At 39.0% G+C, this 25,607-nt stretch overlaps 2 protein-coding genes across 6 annotated transcripts; one reads left to right on the top strand and one right to left on the bottom strand.

Annotated features, from left to right (window-relative positions):
* The first annotated feature begins 1,363 nt into the window (after window positions 1-1,363).
* On the top strand, window positions 1,364-6,782 carry LOC139960003 (solute carrier family 35 member G1-like). 2 transcript variants are annotated; one of them, XM_071957997.1, is made up of 2 exons: window positions 1,364-1,860; window positions 3,700-6,782. In XM_071957997.1, the coding sequence occupies exon 2, from the start codon at window positions 3,704-3,706 to the stop codon at window positions 5,084-5,086; it is 1,383 nt and encodes a 460-aa protein (XP_071814098.1). In that variant the 5' UTR covers window positions 1,364-1,860; window positions 3,700-3,703; the 3' UTR covers window positions 5,087-6,782. The 2 variants fall into 2 exon arrangements, with proteins under 2 accessions (XP_071814098.1, XP_071814099.1); XM_071957998.1 differs by lacking the exon at window positions 1,364-1,860 and adding an exon at window positions 3,388-3,524.
* A 1,467-nt stretch (window positions 6,783-8,249) lies between these two features.
* Window positions 8,250-24,145, bottom strand: LOC139960004 (uncharacterized). 4 transcript variants are annotated; one of them, XM_071957999.1, is made up of 7 exons: window positions 23,792-24,145; window positions 19,137-19,484; window positions 14,370-14,403; window positions 12,135-12,389; window positions 11,244-11,438; window positions 10,273-10,374; window positions 8,250-9,423 (listed from the first exon to the last, which is right to left on the bottom strand). In XM_071957999.1, the coding sequence occupies exons 2-7, from the start codon at window positions 19,227-19,229 to the stop codon at window positions 9,371-9,373; spliced, it is 732 nt and encodes a 243-aa protein (XP_071814100.1). In that variant the 5' UTR covers window positions 19,230-19,484; window positions 23,792-24,145; the 3' UTR covers window positions 8,250-9,370. The 4 variants fall into 4 exon arrangements, with proteins under 4 accessions (XP_071814100.1, XP_071814103.1, XP_071814101.1 ...); XM_071958002.1 differs by lacking the exon at window positions 23,792-24,145 and adding an exon at window positions 23,383-23,689; XM_071958000.1 differs by lacking the exon at window positions 23,792-24,145 and adding an exon at window positions 23,088-23,342.
* Window positions 24,146-25,607: the final 1,462 nt, after the last annotated feature.

Consider the following 25,607-nt stretch of genomic DNA (forward strand, 5'->3'; position numbering starts at 1 on the left):
ATTACCTCGGATTGTTATTGCTTGCAAACTCTAGAATGTGTCAGTTAATATTATCAGAAATTATCAGATGTTGGCATGACGAAGTGGCAGGTGGCAATTCCTGACATGAACACATGCATGGTTGCAAGATTAAAACAAGACTACTTTTAGACGCAAAAAAAGTAATTTGAATATGTAATACGCAGTCCGAAAACACTGCTAACCAGTCCAGACTGTTTTTCTATAACATTTTTAATTGTTGAGACAGCCGAGGCTCATCAATAAAAGTGACTGGACTATATAGTCTAATACATATACCATTAGGTCGGTTCCTTTGGTGCAACCCCAAAACGCTATGAAAAAACATAAGACTTTGATGGAATGCAATCGAATGACCTCCATGGCTACCCTGTTGTTTATATGACAGTGTTAAAAGAAACTACTTTGATGGAATGTTTTTGAATTTATTACACTATAGATCAGGGTTTCCCTAACTTTATCCCCCACGAACCCCCTGTAGATGTCAGAGTTGTCCGCGAACCCCCAACATTTCGAGACACGATCCGAGTCATTATTATACTATAATACTCATAACAATGCTACGTAAAAGATCAAGTTCATTGTATTATATTGTAATGCAAAAAAAAAAAATGAATAACTATATATTTGGAAACTTCAAGATCAGATCAGCTCTTTATCTTCACGACGTGCTGTCATGCGCACACCAACTTCACCAAAGTCATGCGGCCTGTGTCTGTTCATGCACGGTACGGTACTACTATGGCAACATATGCCATACATACATATGGGGGGGGGGGGGGGGTTCATGCACCTCAGTTAGGGAACCCCTGCTATAGATTAACTTAACATTATAGCTTTCATCGAGAAGCCGACGTTATCATCAATGTATGCTGTATTGGGCCCCAAATATGTTAGATATTCAAATATGGTCACCTTTAGTCAAAATTCTTAAACTGATTTTATTACAACCTTCGAGGAAAGTATCCTCCACTGGGACATTTAGTCATCTTGTGTGTTCCTTAGAAATGTCTGAGAACAATTTGGAGAGTATAAAGACCTCCAGGAAAGTACTTTTTGAAAACTTCTAGCAATTATAGCGTGCTATAATTTCTGGCCTATACAGACTATCGGTACATTTAAAGCAGCATTCCAGCGAATTAAAATCATCTAAAGATAACTGCCTTAATAGCTAAAGAAAGGTAACAGGTCAGGAACCTTGAACTCGTGAACAAGTAGTCCGATTCCTCGGTATATCCCTCTCTCACAAAACATGTCGTGTAGAAACACGTGCAAATGCCTGTAACTATGGTTGCGCAATAATGTATGACTGTTGTCTCGCAGTGAGATGCTCAAAGGTCACACAAGGTCTATTCAAAGCTGCAGATGAGGTTGTGTTTGCAGATCTATTTCATGTATAGCCTATACTCAGTATGCGCCCTAGAAAGAATGCATCCCGTTGATCATCGGGACGTGTGATTTTGTTTTTTGTTTGCCTGTTAATTTCGTCATATTCACTCTGAGTTGCATGTTGATTCAGTATTTTGTTTTTTATAGCCTTACCTCCATACACAAGAGTGTAGTTTAACTGTTGGCTACTTTAACGATCAGATTGGATCAAACACAGAGCAAATACTACAAGTACAAATAAAAGGAAATAGCTGAAGCTGCTGGTATAGTATACAGAGTCACTGTGTTCAATTAAGCCAGTTGTACGTGCTTTCAGATATAGGCTATATGCACTATTGAAGGTCGAAGCGATTTTGTTTTCTACGCTGGTAATTACCTCCAGCTGGAAGTTGAGTAATTAAAAGAAGTTGTCCACCATCCCAGCCCATGCAGTATCATCATTATAAAAGATAGGTAAGCATTAACATGTATACTGTTATACTGACGCAGCGTATCTAACATACAGGTGTCGGTGTTGTTCTTGTGTTCCTTCACTGTTCCTCAAAGTTCATCTCGTAAGCCTTTATCGATTGTATCATACAGAGCTACAGTCTGCGTATAGTAACAAACTTATTTCCATTTTAACGCAATTGGATATATTAATGAATATATGTATGCAGTGACGTTCTCTGCATAATTGTTATCATCTTGTAGCATCATATGTAGTCTTTCCAAAAATAATGAAGGTTTTACTAAAACTGAAAACCTTGTAGGCCTACTAAAAAAAATGTATTTTGCGATGGAAATAATAACACCATATTAACATCTAAGGCCATCTAAAGCAATCTAACTGACTGAAATAAACTTTAGAATGCATGTCGAGTTCAGATCTAGAATTGTTTTTTTTTTTGGGGGGGGGGTGGGGGCTTGTATAGCTAAGTACTTCCGGGAGGGTGGTATTGCAAGGGCTTGGGCAGCCTCCCCGTAAAGTCAGCTTCCCTTTTCCTCTTGATTTTAGTGAATTTTGTATCTATTATTCTGTAAACGCTTCCTATTTGTAAATGATTTTGCTTGTCTTTATTTTGCCTTACTCTGCCTATTCACATTTCTATAAATCTGGTTGTTCCTAATTTTTTGCCAACCTGCAGGAACCGCGCTTCCGCACTGCTCGATCAGGCTTGTCCCCCCCCAACCCCCCCCCCCTCGTCACAATCTAGGATGAATTACATAAATAAGAATGCCACCAGTGACCAGCACATGTGGTGCGGAGGAGACGGGGCCGGGGGGGGGGGCTCAAATTGCAAATTCCCCGACTGATTTTTGAAGGGCTACCGTATGAACCTTTATAAAAGCGCTGTAGGCGGATCGATTTAAAAAAAAAAAAATACGAAAGATAGGTGTTGCTGTGGGGTCGTTGAACGTGACTCCCATGTATGATGTTCTGGGGATACTCTCCAGAAGAAGAAAAATGAAAGTTTAAACGTCAAATGGTGCATTCTGAGACAAAGTTCTATAAGTAGGTCGAAACATGCAAAATTGTCAAATATAAACACTTTGAATTTTGCAAAAAATCCTTGGCCTGAACGCCTTTTCCCGACTGACGATGGAGGGTAGGGGAGGGGTGGGGTGGGATGGGATGGGGGAGGGGATGCGCACGCTACTGAATGACACCGAACACATTGCACTTGCGATATGCATCCGGCACGGACATGTGTACTGGGAACTGCTTCGTTCGAGGACCATGATGCAATCACACTTACGAAGCTATACGTATACGTTTTCTGAGTAAACAGTTCATTATAGTTCAGCGCGTTATGACTATATAAACTGAAGTTACATCTAAAGTTCGATAGTTGTTTTATTATGCTTGTATCAATATCGTCAAGATGAACCGACTGATATTAACCCTGATAACATTCATAAACACGATTCTATAGCCATGACTTAGCTGGTTCTGTATTGACATTGTTCCCACTACATATCGTACGTTATTTGTTGGTAAAAGTGAAGACTGTCTTTGTGATTTTTTTTTAAAAACATATATATTTCCGACCTACAGCTAGTAAAGGGTCATAGCTTAATTTAGTGTGACTGGTCAGAATTGTTAGTGTTATACCGAACTGAAGTTAAGGAATCAGGTAATAATGGCTAAATGTTTTGTTTTTGTTTTGTTTTTTGTGCTAAATGAAAGGGCTGGGGGAATTGGAGGGGGGTGTAAGTGCAAAATTCTGCTGCTTGATGAGAAAGCTGTAAGGGAATAATTGTTTCAGGCATTCAGTTGACCAAGTTTTTCCCTGTTTTACTCTTTCACAGCAATATGGCGGCCATTAACGCCGCTTTCGTAGCAGACGATAACGAGGACGCTATCGTTAAAACAGCCTATCAGATTAATTCTAATGAAGACGCTATTGCTGAAACAGCCGATCAGATCAATTCTAATGAAGACGTTATTGCTGAAACAGCCAATCAGATTAATTCTAATGAAGACGTTATTGCTGAAACAGCCAATCAGATTAATTCCAATGAAGACGTCATCGCCGCTGAAACAGCCGATCAGATCAATTCTAATGATGTCGTCAACGGAAATCTTGGAGACACAGATACGTTTGCTGAACTTGAAACGCCTATCGACCACCCAAGTAAACTACAATTGTTGAGACTTCAGATTCACAAAAGAAGAGGCTTGTTATTCGCTTTGTTATCTGCTCTACTGTTTTCGTCGGAAGATGTTGTCATGGACGTCCTAGCCAAAACATTAGATGTTTTTCAGATCACCTTTACGGTTAGTATTTTGACAGTTGTTTTATCAGGTGCATGCCTCTTCTTCGGCAAAATTAAACCACCAGCAGGAAGATGGCAGTGGACTTCACTCGCCATCAGTGGTATAGCACTGTCCCTCGGTATGCCTACCGCCCTCTTGTCTTTGAAGTACATGGATGTCGGCGCCTCCATAGCTATCATTTACACGATGCCAATTTTTACGGGGATTTTCGCGTGGATCATTTTGAAGGAACCCATGAAGCTGATACATTTGTTATTCGTAGCAGTGTCATTTGCGGGAGTCCTCCTTATCGCCCAACCAGAGTTTATATTTGGCAGCAACGAAGAACAAAACCCAGACGATAATGCCTTGCTGGGTACAATTTTTGCCTTGGTTTCAGCCGTAGCTTTTGCTCTTCTCGCCGTTATCTCTAGAAAACAGGCTGGCGCTGGTATGCACCTGTTTGTTTTAATGTTTTATAATGCTATCGTCACGGCTGTTGTTAATTCTCTCACCTGTACAGGGCTACAAGCTTGGGCAATGCCATCTCTTGTCAATTGGTTGGAGTTATTTGGATTTGCTTTCCTCGATTTTTGGGCACAGATGACTTTAATCATGGCGCTCATTTTGGAAGCAGCCATTTTGGTTTCTATAACAACAACCATTGAAGTCATGTTTGCCTTTATCTGGCAAATCACTATATTCCGTGTTTATCCTGATTGGAAAACGGGTTTCGGAGCAGTCCTTATCGTGTCTACGTGTGTGGGCATAGCTTTCACCAGCTCTGGATCTGAGCACGACCTATCAGAGACGAAAACTGAGGACATTGACCCGGTACAGGATAAAATAACAACATCGGACAAAGTCGAACCAGAAATTGCAGTGAATGTTGACGAAAATGTTACCGTGAGAGACAGACATGTGATTGAGAGAATATAAGCAGGTGGTATAGATATGTCATAACATGTAGACTGACGCATGCTGAGTAGATTGTTTTCCACCCAGATAATCATTCATTCTCATGAACCGAAAAGAAAGAATTTAAATCACTAAGGGAGAGTTTAACTCCATGTCAGTTATCGCTCTGAATGAAAAACGAAAGGGTTGCTTTTTACTCTACTGCAGAGCTGTAGAAACTTTATTTTCGATAGTTGTTTCTTATTAGAAGACTGAAATCATGCTTCAAAAGAGTGATCATTAAATACAAAACAAAGACAAAAAAAAACATTTTTTTTTTCTTTAAAATATATAAATATACCTTCAGTGACCGGCACGCCCTGTTAACCCGGAATCCCATGCATGACGTGACATCTACAGCGTGAGCCTAGCCTACTGCCATACCGTTACCAGGTACGTACCAAACTACCGATTAGAGCGATAGTATAGTATCGTCAGTGCACGCGTTTTCGCGCAGACCAGCATGTTACTAACGTTCAGTGATAGTGCAGTGATATTTCCCCAGTTCCATGGAAATATACAGAATGAGGGTAGCAGTTAGCTGAATTCAAATAATTATTCTGCAGGTAATACTCCTATCACTGCCGGCGCTTGTACTGTACCGAATTTATAACTAACGCTAGGTTATAACCTTATAGGGATTGAAGACTCGCCCAAACCGCGTGCCGGGCTCAGAGAAAGTTAACTTTCCGTTGCTTGGAAATGACGTTTTCTTCTTGTCGCTACAAAATGCAGACAGTCATGAAACGTGATACCTTGTTATCTTTTATCTAGACCTGAGGTGTCAAAGCTGCTATCGACTGTACACTAGTGTCTAATTACCGACGGTAACAAGCTGCGTGTGTTTTTTCTGGGATCGATGGTGGTGTCTAACACTTCTGTTACACCGCATTCGAACTAGGTAAGATTACTGGCATGAGACGTTTCTTTGTGCGCGAGTCTTCACACCCTTTAATATGAAATCATGTTGACGTCATGCATGTGATATGAGGCATAGAGGGCGTGCCTTCATATCAGTGACCCGAGACGTATATAGAGATACGGCTCTCAATCAAGGACCAAATGTTTCCTTACAGACTTAAATGTTGATATAGACCGAGAATCACATATACACATATAGGAGTAAAATAAGAGAATTAACCCAGATCCAGAAAGCCATTACATCCGCAGTATGAATCGTAACACATCTTATTGCGTCATATACTCAATTTTAGAAACAAAATCATGCGAAAATCTAGATCTATGTAGTAACCTACTACGTTAATCCATTATTTCGCTATCAATAAAGTCAGGAATTCGTACCAATATATACAATACCGAACAGCCGAAAGCGACGGTGGAGCTAATAAAGGACTATGGGGTAGGTAAGGTATGCCCACCCTTCCACTTTGTGCTAAGTTATGTTGTTTTTTACAACACTTGTGTCCTTGCTATACATCACCGTTTCATCGTCTTGGCATTTTAGAATATGTCCGCAATTTTTCAAGTTTGTACTTTATCCTAATTGGCTTCATTTTACAGTTCGGCTATATATAAAGAACAGAAGTTGATTGGTATAGAAAAGGATACAAAACTTACATATACTTCACAAAATCTCCATATATTCCTAACCATATGTACAATACGCACAATCTTTGGCTTCATTAAAAAAATAACATTAAAATGCGTCTTTACTATATATCATATAGGTATGAGCTAAGATACACAATTTATCAGAATTCGCGGGTATTGCCAAGTGGAATATTTCATGTAATTTAATACGCACAGTTACACAATTGGTAGTATGTACTGTGGTTTATGATAGGGACACTACAAAATAAAGCAATCTAATAGTTTTCCAATTTTAATCTCGAAAATTGCGGCTGTTATTAAGAACGTGGTGACAATAAACAAGATCTTAAAAATTCAATATTTCGAATTTTAATCTTAAACTTCACCTTTTTGAGATTTAAATTAGAACATACAAAATGAAATGTTGAAATTGTGAAACTTCGAGATTCAAAATCGATGAATTTCTAGTTTTTCATATATTTTCATATATTCAAGGCAGGCGCGGCGGAACGGAAAAATTATTGGGGGGGCTATTGTGTGGAGACTATCTAAGCGGAGCGCCACCATCGGTTGGCGCGGAGCGTACAAGAAAATTTGGGGTTTTTTCAAACCCCCAGATGGCCGGAAACGGCACTTCCCGAGTGTTTTATGCTGCGAATACCTTGCCCTGAAATATGGGTCTCAAGTCTGCAATTTCTCAGATTGCACGTAAAAATCTGTAAAAACATTGTAATTTGTATATTCCATGGTGTTTTAAGAGAGTAGCTATTACTCGTAGTGTACTCGCATAGACGTTTTTGAGTGTAGTAAGGGCAGTGGTGGAACCAGGGGTATTGGTCAGGGGGAGGGCAAGAATGGGCTGTAGGGGCGCTTCGACACTATCTAAGCGGAGCGCCACCACAGGTTGGCGCGGAGCGTACAGAACATTCTTCAGTAAAGATACTCCCTAGATTGCAGGAAATGACCCTTTCCGGGGCCTCGCTAATTTGCAGATAAACGGAGAATAAATACGTGTCGTCGCCATTTTGTCGGAAAATTACACCAACAGAATATGACAAATGTCAATAGGTATATGAGAGCGCAATAAAATAGTCAAAAATCGCGAATGAGTGAAAAGTAGTGAAAAGCTGAAAAGGGCACCAGCAGTCCATTTGAGTCCGTCAGGGGGGGGGGGCATCCGCCCCCTGACTGTATATAAGGACGCTCCGCCACTAAGTAAGGGGATGTTGGAGAACTGGCTGAAATGAGGCAAGTCATTGGCCTAACACGAAGTTGTGTTACGCTTACCGGTACTCACACTCACTGCTTCCACTTTTCACGAGGCGTGAAGACGCGGTTGGGGTGACAATGTGGTCTATAGCCAGGGGACGGGCCGAGGGTCCCCCAGCAATTACTAAAATTATTACACCTATAGAGTATACGTGTGCATCGGACAGATCGACAAGTATGCATTGAAAAAATGGGCAGATGCACGTTTCGGAGCCTTGGTAAATATTGGGGGGGCTTATCATGCATTTGCCCCCTCAACTTTTTTATTGGGGGGGGCTGAGCCCCCCCCCCCAAGCCCCCCCGGTTCCGCCGCCACTGATTCAAGGTCCTGTGTAAAACAATGAATAAACCCGAGTTAAAGTTAAGTCCTATTTCCCCCTACAAAGTGATTTTATCGAATCAACTTTTTCTAATTTACCTATTCTTTTTTTTTTGAAGTGTTAAGTTCTAAAACATGAGATCTCAAAATAAAGAATGTTTAGATGCAACTTACAAGGCCTAGTAAAGTGCCATTTCCGTCAATCTGTGAAGCATTTTGGGCAACAATTTCCTTCATACGCTACGCGCCAACTGATGGTGGCGCTCCTCTTAAATAGTGTCATGATGGTCTATGAAGTAAGTATCTTGATTTAATATGTTTTTATGTTTCCGATAAAGTGAATTAACCCAGTGCTGTTCCCCAATGTGCCCAGTGAACGTACCCGACAGTGCATTTTAAATGTACTTACGATATGCCATATGTGTGCATGTTGTAGACATCTGCATAACGAGATGATTTTATTCATGTCATGCACAGTTTTAAGAATGTTCCCGTTTTGGGTCAAGTTTCAAAAACTACGTAAAGATGAAAACTTTGTAACTTTTCCCTGTTTTACTGGCCAGATACATAGTATGCGTTAAATCAGTCTTACTTTAAAATTTGCACATTAATTCCTGTATTACCGCAGCGTTGGGGTAACCGTAGGTATGGCCTATCATCATTTGTATCCATTTACATAAGATACATAATGGGTTTTCTTTAATGTTAGTATAGGCTATTATGGATCCTAGCTGAATATTCACTTTCTTACAGCTAAAACAAGTAAATTATCTACTTACGAGCAATTGAATAAATGTTTTTGATATACATCGTTGCCACTATCGACACATTGTCTTGAAGATGTTGAAATTTACAACATGGTGAAACAAGAAAAACACATATGCCAACATTTTTACAGGACCATGTGTTCTCTTGTCATGAACCATTAGAAACGACACACATGTTTCAATGACGAGGGAAACATGTTTGTTGGATGGGGACGAGGGCTGCTATTCGTGTAAGTATTTGAAGCGGATGGCTCGGCGACAAGGCACGTTTTATAATATATTATGATTCGGTTTATTCTATTAATAGCTCTTTACGTCATCGTTCATGAGTTCAGTGTTATTTCTCGCCACGCTATTACTTTAGGACGACGTTGGTACTCTTGTATATCTCTCAGCAGGTTCCGAATCTGAGACTGAAATTGAAAAAGAAAAGTGAAAAAGAACAAGAACAAGAACAAGAAAGATTGAATTTGAAACTTCTTCCTTTAAACTACCCCACTTCACTTTCCTATCGTATCATGATTATGAATGTATAACGGTATATAGTAGCATGTTTGTTTCTGTGTATAAGTATTTTTCCAAATTTACTTCTTAGCTTATTCGGCCTGATCACAATAAATACTCCATGCAAACCATGTATAGGAAGGACAAGGGTGTCATGGTGTGGGGTTTGTTCTGAGAGAACATTGTTCCCCTACCCCACAAAGTAAGGGGGCAAGATGTAACTTTCCATAACTCTTGAGAGTAAAAGTAGTGAAAAAAAAGGGTTTAACCTGTTAAGTTTTGCAGTTATACCGTTCAATTCTCGTTATTGTAAACCGGTTACACGGTCAATTTTTTTTCGGACGATTAATCGGTTATGGAAAACTGTTCAACCCCCCACCCAAACCCCCACCCCCAATCCATATCCCCTGGATTTTTATTTTTTAACGTCCCTGCTTACGCACGAAATATGTAGAAAATCACTCCCGAAAATGTTCAACTTAACAACAGTGCTGCACGCATCCATCAAACCATAAAATACATAATACATCAAACACCCTACACATCGGGTATTACAAATATATATATATATACATACATATATATATATACATATATATATAATTATGATTAAGGGCATGATATTGCTAATGACTATACTTTTGATGATTTGTATGAGCTTTCACGAGGAAGGTGTGTGTGTGTGGGGGGGGGGGGGATTCACCCCTTCCTTGTTCCGCGCCTCATATGAAGTTACTTTGAATTGATGCGTTACTTACATGTTCCAATTACATTTGGATTTCTTGTTTCTCGAATGGTTTTTAAGAGAATTTGTCGAATATTGGTAGCTTCCCACTCGGCGCATTTCAGTTCAATCGTTTCTGAAATGTATAAAATTGGAATACTTATAGCAAAATTGCCAAGATGTGACATCCCCCCCCCCCATCCCCGGCAGGCTAATTATTACAAAATTACCGTTACTGTATATAAATATGCAACGCGTATAGATACCGTTCACCCTAAACATAAATTGTTCAAAATATAACACATGTTATATTTGCATCTAAGCACCCTCTATTTTACCCAAAATTTCTCAAATGAGAGAGGATACCCCCCTCCCCCCACCTCCGTTACAACCCTGGACGACTTAACATCTTGGCCTCCCCCTCCCCGATGTCACAGGCTCAGATCATACGGCATAAGAAACTGTACTTTACACCAAATTTAAATTATTGATTGCTAACTGATTGTTGATTAGAAGCTGTTTTTGGTGTATTTATATATTGCGTATTTAAATTCGTTTTCGTGTTTCATTTCAAATCATTTAAAAAAAAACAGTTTAAAAGTACGGTACTAAACAACTTAATTTTTAGAAAGAAAGAGAAATTCAGACATCCGTCGGTATTTAAACACTTTCTCTTCGAAAGAAGAAAAATTCAGATATCCTCTTTGCCCCTTCCCAGGGACAACTTTCCACGATGCAAATATTCAAATTGTTTGGATAATTTTCATAACCCCGCGAGCAGCATCTTACGACATCTCTTGGATCGATTCAAGTTTGTTTTTTCTCAATAGTGAAGGACCGATTTGTCTTCCTGTAGTTTGTTTATCTCAGCTCTATAGCAGATCATTATTTTTGTAGCAGTAATAACATGCCAGGTAAATATCCAAATCCCCTTACCGCACCCCTCTCTAGTACCTCCCCCTCACCCCTCACCACCCTCCTTAAGAACCCCTGCTATATACGTACCTTGAGTTTCATCTTTCAGATAAAGAAGCAGTGTGTCACCTTCAACCCTGCAATCAGCAATTTCATTTATCGACCAATGTCGCAGACACTTCGGAGGATCCAGCAATCCAACTGAAAAGCTCGATCGCGTACAATGGAAAGATAAATATTGCTCTGTAGTTTGTATCCCTCTTCGAGGATTAACAATCCAGCTCTCTGCAAATAAAACAGAGTGCATTATTGTCATTGAAATCAAAATACACGAATAACGAACGAACGAAGGAACGAAGGAACGAACGAACGAAGGAACGAACGAAGGAACGAAGGAACGAACGAACGAAGGAACGAACGAACGAACGAACGAACGAACGAACGAACGAACGAACGAACGAACGAACGAACGAACGAACGAACGAACGAACGAACGAACGAACGAACGAACGAACGAACGAACGAACGAACGAACGAACGAACGAACGAACGAACGAACGAACGAACGAACGAACGAACGAACGAACGAACGAACGAACGAACGAACGAACGAACGAACGAACGAAAATTACGAAAAGAACGAAAATTACGAAAAGAACGAAAATTACGAAAATTACGAAAAGAACGAAAAGAACGAAAAGAACGAAAAGAACGAGAAGAACGAACGAAAAGATATCGTAAAAATATCTCCCAACTAACTCCACTCTCTAAAGCAATTTTCCCTTCATCCCTACTATGTTAGGTTACCCCATCCCTAGAATATAACGTTACCTTTTATACTCTCCTGCAATTTTAGCCCCAAAAATGTTCATTGTCATATCTCAGGTATAGAAATATGTGAACTACTCATTTGTATATGACCAATCAAATATTTGATTATTCAATAGAATACTTCTAAGGTCAAATCTGATATTAATTTACCACTTTGGAAGATATCGTCAAAAATCGAGCTCCATTCATCGAAGGTGCTCCCTTCCACGGCACCTTGATTGTCGATATCTAAACCGAAAATCACGGTGTCGTCTTTTAACACTATTGCGAAGTAGCTGCTCTGTGTCACGTTGTTTTTCCGTATTTCACCTCTTTCTGTTCCGACAAAATTGTCCGAGTTGAGAGTGTAAGAAGTCTTCAGCACCCTCTCTGAATCGTTTTTGTATAACTTCAATTGGAACAGCCCTGAAGGGAGAACGAAACAGAGTAATACCGGTAAGACTTGACACAATCCTGCACCCCCCCCCCCCCCGCCCTCCAAAAAGTGGGTCTCCTGGGTGAAGAACTCAAATCCTTCAAAACACTTTCTCCGTTAAAAATGTTGTTTCAAAAGGCCGTTCAGGCAAGTATTCTAAACATTCTTTTTGTAAATTTACTTTGATTGAAGTCCCCTGCCGTTTTCTGGGTGGCTGATATTGATAATGCCTTGTTACACGGTACATGTAATGAGTAAGGTATATCGTGAGTTTTGTTGTACTTATAAACGTCCGGTTGTATATCAGTTAATTCATATGAATTGGGGATCGCCACTAAGGAATAGATAGCTCATTTGGTAGACCCTAGGATTGGTTGGATATCCCGTTTTATAGCCAAATATTTCTCCTGACCTATTCAATGTTTTTCTTACATAGTTACCATGTCCGTTTCCACGACAATCATTTTTATTCTGCAGTGCGTATAAGGCATTTTTGATGGGTATTCTGCAGTGCATATAAGGCATTTTAGCCTGGGTATTCTACAGTGCATATAAGGCATTTTAGATGGGTATTCTGCAGGGCATATAAGGCATTTAAGATGGGTATTCTACAGGGCAGATGAGGAATTTTAGATGGGTTTTCTGCAGGGCATATGAGGCACTTTAAACCGGAGGAGCAAAGACGAAGACGATGAACGTAAAATTGTTTACAGTAAAAATAAGTTTACAAACAATGAAACAACACGCTGTGTTTATTTTTGGGGGGGGGGGGGGGGCTAAGCCAACAATTATTGCTTATGGGATAAAAGACGAGTATATTGCAGAGTTTAACTACGACTTCCGACTGATTATTCCAAAAGGGCCGTAAACAGTACATAGGCCGGCCATTTAACCTATACGTGACTGAACTGAACATCTTCATAAGTTCTTGATGGGCCTGACCAAAGATTAAAGAAGGGGACCATATGGATATCTAGATAAATAGGCAATGTGCCCTAAAGAGCCCGTTGGGGTCACGGATTGCACGTTTAGAGGCTTTCACGGCCTACGGCCAACTTCGGCAGTTGGGAGATTTTTTCTTGCTTTTTTGGTACTTGTCACCGGTCGAACCGGTCTAGTTACGTCACGGTTTAAATATGTGTTTATTATATAGTATACGACTAGTGTATAGTGTGCATTACAAACATCTCAAGTCTAGCTTTTGAATTGATGCAATATACTTTGTAATACGGTACGTTATAGACTCAAAATCATTTATTAAAACAATATTCGGCACAATTTTTCTACCAGGTCACCCATTTTGGTATCTTTTTTTAAGGGTTTTAATGGTTTTCATTTTGAAGGCACCCACTACCTCCCCTCCCCCCCCCCTCTCCACCCATGAAAAGGGCCCTGGTCCTGGGTTAATTTGATCCAATGGAAAATTGGGCCCGGGCGTCGGATGAAAGTTTCTCTGGAGAAAAGTTTAGATACTACAGGCACAAATACCAAACGCTTAGATTTACAATTAAACAGATTAAAATTTGGATCTACAAATCTAACAGTGTGATCGGGTTCACTGAGAGCTGGTTGTGCAGCATATATTGGCCCAATGCAGTAGTCTAAACAACAACAAAGACCGACTTGAAACAGAATTATCTTAGCGACTCAAACATGTGACTCGGTTGTTTGTCCATATAGGCCTACGTATCCCGTCTTCAAGTATAACATGCTATCGGACAGAGTCATACCGTGTAGAACAGACAATTACTTATAAGAAAAAACTGTTCACTGTGTAAATCAGAAAGTATATATTTTTTCCCAGGGAAGCGATGTGACCTTTGACCGCGATCAACCATATCGACAATGAATGACGCAAGTACGTAGCCATGGCCAGCTTAATAATTATTTTGTTTGAAGAAAAATTACCCGCACATACACTATTTTTTTTTCTTTTTTTCTTTGAGATACCATATTCAATGTAAACTTACTTGTATTCGAATTTCCTTGAAATACAACCCACCGCTGCAAAAAATAAGAAACAATAAAAGAATGGATTTATCAAATGAAATTTCAAAATTTTTAATAATAAGGAAGTAGTTTTCAATTTGCATTCTCATTCGAAGTCGTAGAGAGAATGCAATCTTCCTGAGGGTACAAACTATATTACACATGCATAAAGGACGGAAAACAACTGCTTAACATATGACGTTGTATAGTAACAGAATTCATCTTCATTTACATTACCGGTACTGAACCGGAGAATTATTGCTGCCACTCAACAACAAATATGATTTTCGATTTACCGAAAATACTTTCGACATACCGAAAATACTTTCGACATACCGAAAATACTTTCGACATACCGAAAATATCTCGAAATTATATACTATATTTGAAAAGAAATCGAAATTACGAGAATGAACTGATTGAAAAATACGACTACAAAAAGGTAGAAAAATTTCGAAATTACGTGAAGATTAAATTTTGTATACTTAAGGAACCTGCCACACAAGCTGATCTGTGCTGCAATTGGTGTGCATGCTTACAAACGCCGGCTGAACTTGTTTAAAACTATAAGCCTTGTCAAATGTCAACTTTTTCTAAACTTCAACTGTTTTAATTTATTGGAACGTATTGTGCCTGTTTGAACTTTACTCTCAAACTGGAGTTGGAAGCCAGACAAACACATCCCTGCACAAACAGAAGACGGTACGCGTTTCGCGTAGGCGTGGCCAATCCGCAGCTTAAGAGCACGTCACGTGCATATATTTACTGCCCAAGAGTCGAAAACTCGAGCTCTCTATTAACCTTGTTTGAGTTGCTTTTTTGTTCTCGAAAATTGTTCGAAAGAAAAGAAAGAATTGTTGCTTGCCAAGTTGCCAGATTTCAAACTGTTGCAGTTTAGACCTGCATAATTTAGTTTGTGGTTTCACTATATGACGTACTTCAGGAAAACTGAAGTTACTAGAATAACATATATTATTTAAAAAGAGAATAACATATATTATTTAATAAAAGAAAAGAAAAGAAAAGAAGACTCCAGACTCGATCTTACTAAGGCGGGCGAATTTTGCAATCCGTCGATACTGAAAAGCTAATATAATGCTATATATTATATATATATATATATATATATATATATATATATATATATATAGGGCGGTGGGGGGGTGGTACGGGAGGGTGGGGTAGGTGTAGTACTGTTCAATCTTCTGCAACGTCCACAACTTAAGTAAATCAATATTGTTGTTCAGAAAATACGACGTAATTAAATGAATATCAAAAGTCGATTCCACAGTATTGTTATCGAAATTCGCTTCGGTTTTGATGTGTTTAAAAGCATGTGGTTGCGTTGTCCGCTGTTCCGAACAATCAAGTTTAGAGATTATTGCTTTCCTACACTGTAACGTCAGCCCAAATCTTGCATTCAATAATAGGATTGGTCTGTGTATGGTCACGTGTTCGACCCTAAACCAAGTGTTGCAAGATTGCATCTCCAGCCCAAATCTTTGGCATTCAAATAAGGCTCGCTCTGTGTAATGGTGGTCAAAGAAACAGATATCTCATAATTCTTTAAGTAATGGTGATTCCTATCGTTTGGCTTATCGCAATGTGTTGATATTTATTAAAACTTAAGGGGTTGTAGTAGGCACTGTCGGATCCAAGGGGGGGGGGCCAAGGGGGGCCATGGCCCCCCCCAAAGGTGAGCCAAAAAATGTTTCCGAACATCCGCTAAATCATATGATTGAAAATTTAAAAATCGAGAGGAATAGCAGTGGTAGACTAGTCTAAACCTGTTCGTTTTCTGGTTTAAAACTAAATGCAGAGCTCCCAACTGACCCGCAACAATTCGCGGGAATTAGACCCGCATTCTAACACCCCAAACCCGCTGACCCGCACAAGCGTCCGAAAAAACCGCATTGTAATTGTCAAGTATACATAAAATAATTTGCATCAATTTTTGACTTAGCAACCATCATTTCTTTAGCATTTAGCATAATAGAGTACAGTGGCGTAGGAAGGTACTTTTGAGTGGGGGGCTGAAGACTGATGGCCGGCCTGGGGGAGGGGTCTAAGGAATTTTTTGCATTTCCAGGTGGCCTCAGATGCAATTTGGTGCAATATAGCACACTTCAACACCCACTCCATTTTGAAAACTTAATTTTGTATTTTCACCTGGCCTTAGATGCAATTTGGTGCTCCAAATGAGATTTTTTTCTCATTTGGAAATGAAAAAGGGGTTTTCTGACTTGCGAACCTGGGGGGGGGGGGGCGGAATGATACTTCCGCCCCTCCACATTTTTCACTGGGGGGGGGGGGGGCTGGCGCCCCCCAGCCCCCCCGGTTCCTACGCCCTTGATAGAGTATAAAACCTCCTTTACAGCATCATTTGAACCTCAAATTAGCCTATATTTCTTTTCATTGGGGCGAGCAGCGAACATTTTCATGCCACGGGAAAGAATGAATTATCACCTACTATTCAATTTATTGATGTTACACACAAAAAAAATGCATATTTCTCAGAAAATTTTGGGTGACAAAAGCCTTTCTAAGTGCCACCATTTTACATGTAGGCATCACCAGGATTCCAAAAAAATCAAAAGGGGGAAGGGGACACCCCCTCCCCTTATACCCTTCCCCCAGGACGGCGATTCGTGGCATGGACCAGCATTTGCCTTCTCAAGAGTTGGGAGCTATGTAAATGTATGCATGGGCGGCGATCCTGGGGGGGGGGGGGGGAAGGGGGATATATCCCCCCATGAAAATGGGTGGAGGGGATGTAATACACCATATCCCCCCCCCCCCACCAAATGCCAGGGATAAAAATATTTTCATGCCTACATTTATGTATCATCGTGAATGTACGGCTCTTTTTTAGCTTCATTTCTCGCCTACCATAAACGCAGTGCGATCTTTTCAAATAAACCGTCTTTATCTTTATCACGGTATTGATATAGTACATATATGCACCCTCATAGTATTCATATAGGCCCTATAGTAGGCCTACACACGTACATGTTCCCTCGAACAGCTGAGAATCTCATGTTACCAGGGTAATGCTTAATACACGTTTCACCTGGATGCCCTAGCAATCGGTACCTAGGAATGTAACTATGTGTAATTGTGTATTGCATGTGTATAGGCCTATAATAGCTTGCATGAGGCCATTTTCTTCATCGAATAATATAAAAGAGCTCTCGAACATTCTAACGTAGCGCCTGAAACAAGATTGACAGGGGCAATTTTCCCAAAATAACACCCGAAATTTAAAAAAAAAAGTATTTTGGATCCTGATTATGAGATATTTCGGACATGATATCCCTATTTTAAAGTTGGGTATATGCCGCTTGGAAACCTTGGGAAGTGCCGTTTCCGGCCATCTAGAGGGTTTGTAAATCCCCAAATTTTCTTGTACGCTTCGCGCCAACTCATGGTGGCGCTACGCTTAGATAGTCAACAAGGTCATATCCCCCCCCCCCCCCCACTCCGAAGTACGGATCGCCGCCCATGAATGTATGAGCATGATTATTTACAGTTTAACACAATTTTGCAGTTACAGGCTGGTTGTAAGAAATTTATAACCTATGAGAAATAAAATTTCTTGAGAAATGTGATCCCAACTTTGTTTTATAAATATTTTAGAAAATTACACCTGGGAAACATTTTTTTTAGAAGTAAATTAACATCACCATTGTACACTTTTGTCGCACCAAATTGCATCTGAGGGCATTCAGCAATAGAAAATTTTCAAAAGGGGAGGGGGGCACCCCCTCTCCTTAGACCCCTCCCCCATATCACTCTAATGCCACTTTGGCCCCTCCCAAACAAAGGCCCTGGATCCGCCAGTGGTAGTAGGTTGGAAAGGAAGCAATCGTGTATGTGCAGGGGAAGACTTGGGCATAACTTGCTACCTACTCAGCGATCCAACCGGAGACGCTGAGGCCTTTTGGAGCATCGGATGAAATTAGCATCTTTCACGATTAATAGATTATCGGCGCCATCGCCTTCTCTAACTGCATGGCGGCGCTTTTGGCGCGTCGCATTTCAGCGGTGCACAGGTCGGGAGCTGGTTAACAGGTAGGCCAATCCCCCCCCCCCCCCGGGTGTGTAATGGATAAGAATTTTTGCAAAAGAAGTGAAGAAGTTGAAGAAATGTTCAGGAGTGCCGTCACAGTGTGATTGATGGACCAATGGTTTTCTTTTTTTTTTTTTTAAATGGTTGTTCTCTAGGTGTTTTCACACCAAAAAGAAACCGTAGATCTTGCTTGAATAATTAATATACAAAAATAATATATAACAACATATTTGGGGGTATTACCTTTATGTTGCTTTAATATTCCTAGAGTCACCTTCTAGATTTTCTTATGAAAATAATATCACGCTATGGGTATAGTGGTAATGGACAAAGGAAGGTATGGATTCAATGTTCGAAAATAAAATTGACTCCCATATATATGAAGCCTTACAGAATTTGTATCGTAAAAAAATATTAAAATGAGTAAAATATGAAAAGTATTTACTATGACGTCATTACTTGATAAAAATGTACACTTTTGAGTATCTTACTCCTTGTCGTTTTCCCAGTTAATCTTTTTCTTTTCAACTTGCTTATATTTAAAAAGAAAATGCAGTGAAAAAAAATCCAGAAGAAAAATATAGCTTTTTTTGTCGCAAATGAGTAAGATTGGAGGAATTTTGTTGTAAAATATGGGAATAGATAAAATATGACGTCATTAATTGACATAAAAATTTACCTTTTTGACTGCCTTTTTAGTCTTCCCATGGTATATCATGTGTTTGATATTTGCCGACAGGTATCGAGTGATGTCAAAATCTGAGGCCATCATCTTGATAGAATTTCACCTTTATATCAGGCTGTCCCAGTCAGTAAATTTGATTTTGTTAATCTTTCAAACCTCCTTAGTCTCAACACAAAACTAGCAACCGTGGGCGACGCTTTCAGTCCGGATTATATACTAAATGACGATAAGCTGGTAACTTTACATCTGTGAGTCAAGTTGACGGTAGAATCCTATCCGAATTTGAAGAAGAGAATGACGTCATTGGAGGACTGCAGAAGCCGCTGACTTTGAAAAGGACAACTGATAATTTAGAAGAAATATAAAATAAAAAAAAAATACTATAAAATCACAGAGCCTATCTGGTGTTGAATGCTCTGAGCCTGTTATGGGCGTATGCTGTTCTATATGTCTCTTTTTTATCTATTACAAAATTAATGCGGTCGAAAATATGCTTCTTTACAGATATCGTGAAACCAAACGCTTGTTTTGTATCGGTGTGACGTCTCCTTGCACAAATGACTACCAGCTTACCGGTATACTGTAGTTAGTTACGAAGTTCTCTTGTTACGCATGTTATATAGTTTAAACGATAACAGAAGTATATTTCCTTGTTAATATATATCTATTTATGTTCTCTGTGGCTTCCAGTATGACGTGGAGCTGTTCGGTATAAGACTTCAGTTAATTGGAGTATATAGATATAGGCATGAAAATATGATACGGTGGACGCCCCTGATTATAACGAGGTTGCCGCAGAACTGTAGTGCAAATATTTGTATCATACACGATACAAATGGTTTTATGCTGATAAGGTATACTAGGCAAACAGTGTGTGTTATTGACCGTTTAAATATTCGTCCAGCCTATTATAGACAAACAACACGATTACGTTAGCGTTATACAGAGCCACGTACGTATAATGTCCCAATACGCCTTACAGGCCTACTATTCTGAGAGTACTTTTGTCCTTTATTAGTTATGTATTAAGTATTGCTTATTTCGATTGATTGGAAATTCAATCTAAATTGACTATTGCATCTCAATTTTAACCCGTATTTTGAATTTGTGATCAATCTTAACAGACATGAATTGACTTGATTAATTACTGCTCTTCCTCTATTATGGCGTCATTCAGAAAAGAAGTCAAACTGGTTATCAGCGTAAAGTCTGGATTGAATATTTCAATCTAAAATGACTGTATTCATTTCTTTTCTGTTTTTGAGCTCTTTCAATTCAGTCCCATAAGTGGAGTTACTTATCAAGTGGAAATAGTCTTAGCTTTCATGACCCTTTGGGGTTTACTTCAGTAATGTAGTCACAGAAAATGCTCGTCAAACTGGTTGTCGCACTTATCAGTTTTTGCAATGGAAGGAAATGACACAATTTCGCAAGCTACATAGGTAATTACCGAATAAGACCAAGAGAAAGATACAAGAGCTGGGACATAAGACATGCTAGCCACGAAAGTCAAAGTAAGCCTAAGCCTAACGGTCGTAAACAAAACAGAGATATTTAATTGGCGCATGATCTTTTGGGCGGGGCTTGTAAGTTTTGATTGCAAGTTGTAGAATCTATCCGGACTCGTTAATAAAGTGTCGAATTTTATTCAGCTCAAAGTTTTTAACGACAGATAACTCAACAAAAACAATGAATAGGCCTATTGATATGAACATTGCATAGAACGGTGTCATTTGCACTGAACTTTTAGTGCAGTAAGCTGCAAAAGGTAAGGTTTAAATTTGGCAAACACATACTGAGACTTTAAATGTAATTAACACTATATACTCTGTTGCATCTAAAACCGTATTGCCGCGGAGTTTGTGCTTGAATTTCAATCTCCGTGAACACTAGCAAGCATCCCCATCCCTGCACCAGCTTGGCCTTGCAACACTTCTAAACTGTACATCTTAAGTTTTCCTTAGAAACAGCAAACCTCCCTCACCCTCACCCCCCCCCCCTCCCTCACCGGGATGAATCCCTTAGCTTGCAGCCAATAGCCTACTGCTTGTATCGTGCAACCGGTACGTCGAAGCACCTAGTTGAAAATTCTACCAGTCCTTGTCAGCAGAACCTTTACGTGTATAGATAGATATACGTTTTAAAGGAATCTCAATCGGACAAACTGTTTTTCCTTCTTTTTCTGTTTGAAAGTAACCAGATACAATAATTAATTTAATTTAACGAATACGCTATAATCTAACCATAGCATGCAAAAGGTTTATATAGTATAATTGCATAACGCAAGGTCCTAAAAATCGTTTGGCCTGCGTCGCCTCAGCTGCTCATTAAGTTTTATCCCCCTTCCCCCCTCCCCGACCAATATTACTTACCAACGATTTTCCGCTGATCGAGTCAATGTACATAACACTAATCATCTCCTGACGTATTCAATGTGCACACTTCCATAACTAAGTAGGAAATATGTTCCTTACTTAAATATATAAATATCTTGTGGCCCTAGAAATATTATATGAGTACACAGGCACCCACATGATACCAGCTGCAATATTCTTCACATAGCAAGTGACAAAACGTTCAAATGAGTTAGGTTGTTTCGCACAACTATGGGAAGTTAATCTGTCTGTAAGCGGCGGCAGTGGACTAAAACCCGGTGAAATTCCTATCCCATACTTTCCTATCCTATTCCACTTGTTAAGTTACACCTATGTTTATTGTGAACTGTCATCTTCTTGTCAACATATATCACTTATAAAAATCACCTTGGTATGAGTGAATACAGGCGTGGAAATATGACAAGCTGTATATAGACTGCAGACTGTAGAATCAGACTATAGATCAGTGTTCCCAAATACCACCCCAGAGGTCAAGAATGAAAGGCTGGAATCACGTTCCTGGCTGGTTCTAAATTGTCCAAGACTCATGGTATATGTTTGTATGTATATACATATACATGTATGCGTGCGTGTGCATATGTATGTATGTGTGGGTGTGTGTATGTATATGTATGTGTGTGTAAATGTATTTAAATGTGTGTAAATGTATGTGTGTGTATATGTATATATGTATATGTATATATATACATACATATACATATAGATACATCGATACATACATATATATATATATACATATATTTATATATATATATATACATGCATATATATACATGCATATATGCATGCATATATATATATATATATATATATATATATATAAGGTTATGCTTATCATTGTGTTTTTTTGGGGGGGAGGGGGGGAGATGGAGGGTGTATATCCACACACAATCCGCCCCTACTTAAAATTCAAGATTTTACAATGTGCATTATATTATATCAAACCTGGATGATTCGACAAATATCCAGATAAACCATTTGCTACGATACCGTACTGTATTTCAATTGAAATCCAAAATATGTGATATTATAGCTTGTGAGTTACTCAGCTATATACATCCACTAAAGAGTATAATAACTTATTATTAATTAGTATTAATCCTTATAATCTACGCAATATGTATAGGCGAATCCAAAGACAAATGCTTTACGTATATATCTGATATGACAGTATCGATATGCCCCTCCCCTCCCCATGCAATGGCTTTAATTAAATAATTTATAAATCGTCTTCTGTAATTAGCTATTGAACTTTCAAGTTGGTCAGTTTATCGGTGATACCGATACGCGTACAAACTGTTACGTTGACGAAAAATTACATTGCGCTATGGAAATAATGCAACGGTTCCCTAGGACTATCAAGTAACTCTATCAGCATAGCAGTCACACCATGACTTTAACCGAAAACCTCTGCACCATGTATCAAATAGTCACTATATGGTAAACGTCACACTAACTTGTTAAGCAGACTTGAGGCGTTGGACCATTCCAACACATATGCTTTACCCCTTCCTTTTACTCAAATTAAGTTGCTGCAAGTAAAACCTACCGAATTTACTACCGAATTCACTACCGAATTAGTGGAGTGTTAGCTCAGTGGCTAACGCCGGTGCCTACCAATCATAAGGTCCCCGGTTCGAGTCACTCCCAGATTAATGTATGACGTCCAGTTACAGAGTTGTTGACAATTAACAATTCATAATTATGGACGTTAAATATGAATGTAAGAGACTGACTTCGGTCAGCTTGCGGCTTTGATAAGCCTATGAGGCTTCTTCGCGAGTTCCTGCTTGCAGGAGGATCTAATATACAATACATACATACACACATACATACATACATACAATTTATATCGGCGCTCTCCACTTGGTTAATATAGTAACTTCGTGTTCCCTCTGCCACAATAGAGATGTATATAGTGACAATAACGGCTGGGATAGGTACCGTATAGCTTCCCGCACCCCGTTTACATAGCAATCAGCTGTTTCATTCAGCCAGTATTTGAGTCACTCAAAAAGTAAAGAATTCACATTATGCTAAGCACAATAGCTTTTCTATAGTATAACTGTACTTTTGAGAAGTCATGCACAGTTCATCGATGATTTAAGTCGGTAGAAGTAGTATATACAGTGCACGATATACAGAATAAAATGATAGTATTTATATATATATATATATATATATATAAATCCAAAAACAATAAACCAACTCCTACGGAATGACCCAGAATGGTCGTTGTCATAGTAACCTTACTTTATGTGGACCAGGATGACGATTGGTGGAACGGAGAAACATTGTCCATTTGACGCTACCGCCTGTACAACTGGCTGGACTTGCTTAACCACTCCGGTTTAGCCATCGATACAGTATATAACTATATTATATACACACTGCAGATGGCGACAACAGTTCCAACTACATATCTAACATGTGTGCGTGTTTGATTGTCCAAAAACAAGTTTATGATGATGGGCTGTATATTCTCATTCGACAACTACAATGTACAACACCCACGCTTAAACAATTGTCACAGCGGTCTATATAACGTCAATGTGATGGCAAACTGGGTGAAACAACTTTTCCAGATGTCAATACTTTTGCATTGTGTCTGTGCACCACCTCGGTGATCCTAAAGAAAATAGACCTAGCTAGGTAATTCTGAAAGGTTGTATTCGGTCATATCCGTTTAACAATCTATTTAATTATGATAAATGTTATTTATCTTCGAGTATCACTTCCTTCTTCAACTTAACGAGAATTTCAATATTAATGGTGACTTAGGCTTTGGCTGAGGGAAACGTTATTAGAAGCCTTAAAAGGGGGAAAAAACAAACGTCCCTCTTAAAAAATAATGATATTGATCAGCCGTGCTTGACGTTTGGGTGCAATAGATTGCAGAAAATTTAGTGTTTGAAAGCTTTAGTTTCAATTGACAGTAAACAAGGCATACCACATCATTGTTGTTATTAGTATTTTGTCAGGGGAGGTGGTAGGAGGGGGGGGGGGGGCGGGGAGGGAAGAAAATTTGTGGGGTACGGTGCGATGAACGTGGGACTAGTACCGATGCAACATAGTAAAAAAGATTGTCTCTTATATCATCTTGAGTGTCGTAGTTGAGACTAAAATAAACTAAAACTTGGAAAATAAAATGTGCTTGGTTCTTGACGACACTTCACGGCATAACAATGTATTGGAAAACGATGTAACCTTCTTTCTTTCAAGATGTCTTTAAGATATTTCTGTCAATGAAAGAGGACGTCCTTGTTGCAAACTAGGCTTATATAGCGTTCAGCTGATATAATCTTAGCGGTAAAAGACACAGGTTTAAGAATGCCCAGAAGCAATAGGATACAAGGAAACAACAAAATCTTATTTTAACTCTAAAATCCTGCACAAAAAGTTGAACAAAGTAAATGAATCCGGCTAAATTAATTAACGCATTCGTTTTGTGAATTCTTCATCATATATACGAACCGCCGTGAAAACACAACACATGAAAATGGAAATATTGTCCTCTACTAACAATTACCTAGGTGACCTTTGGATGTGTTATGCTATTGACAAGAACCAAGAAAAACACAGCAAAAACAAGTCTAAGAAATAACTAAACTGGGTATAGCTTAGGACATAAATGCTTCGGATTGCATTAATTTATTAAAAACTTCCCTTTGGCATGAATCGAAAGTTATGATTCTCATGGTGTTTCAACAATGATAGCTCTGAAACGTAAAAGGGACTGGCTAACAGAACAGCCAAAAAGTCAATAAATAAATAGAAGATTTTTTTGTTATACATGCGTTAAACCAAATTGTCACTGTTAGGTTTTAGTTGTAGGTATAAATTCCATCTCCATAACCATAAAGAACCACAATACCTACCCATATATCCTACACAAACAAGAACAGTTTGTAGTGAGGTTGTGAATAATTGCGTATGCAGAAAAAAATTCATATACCTACACCAACTAGTCAATTTGATCCATTTTAAGTAACATGATCAAATAATAGTTACCATCACTACTACTACTACTAATAATAATAATGAACATTTGTTATGTGCCGGTATCCCT

This window comes from Apostichopus japonicus, chromosome 19 (genome assembly GCF_037975245.1).
Source record: "Apostichopus japonicus isolate 1M-3 chromosome 19, ASM3797524v1, whole genome shotgun sequence".
In the NCBI taxonomy this organism is placed as follows: Eukaryota; Metazoa; Echinodermata; class Holothuroidea; order Aspidochirotida; family Stichopodidae; genus Apostichopus; species Apostichopus japonicus.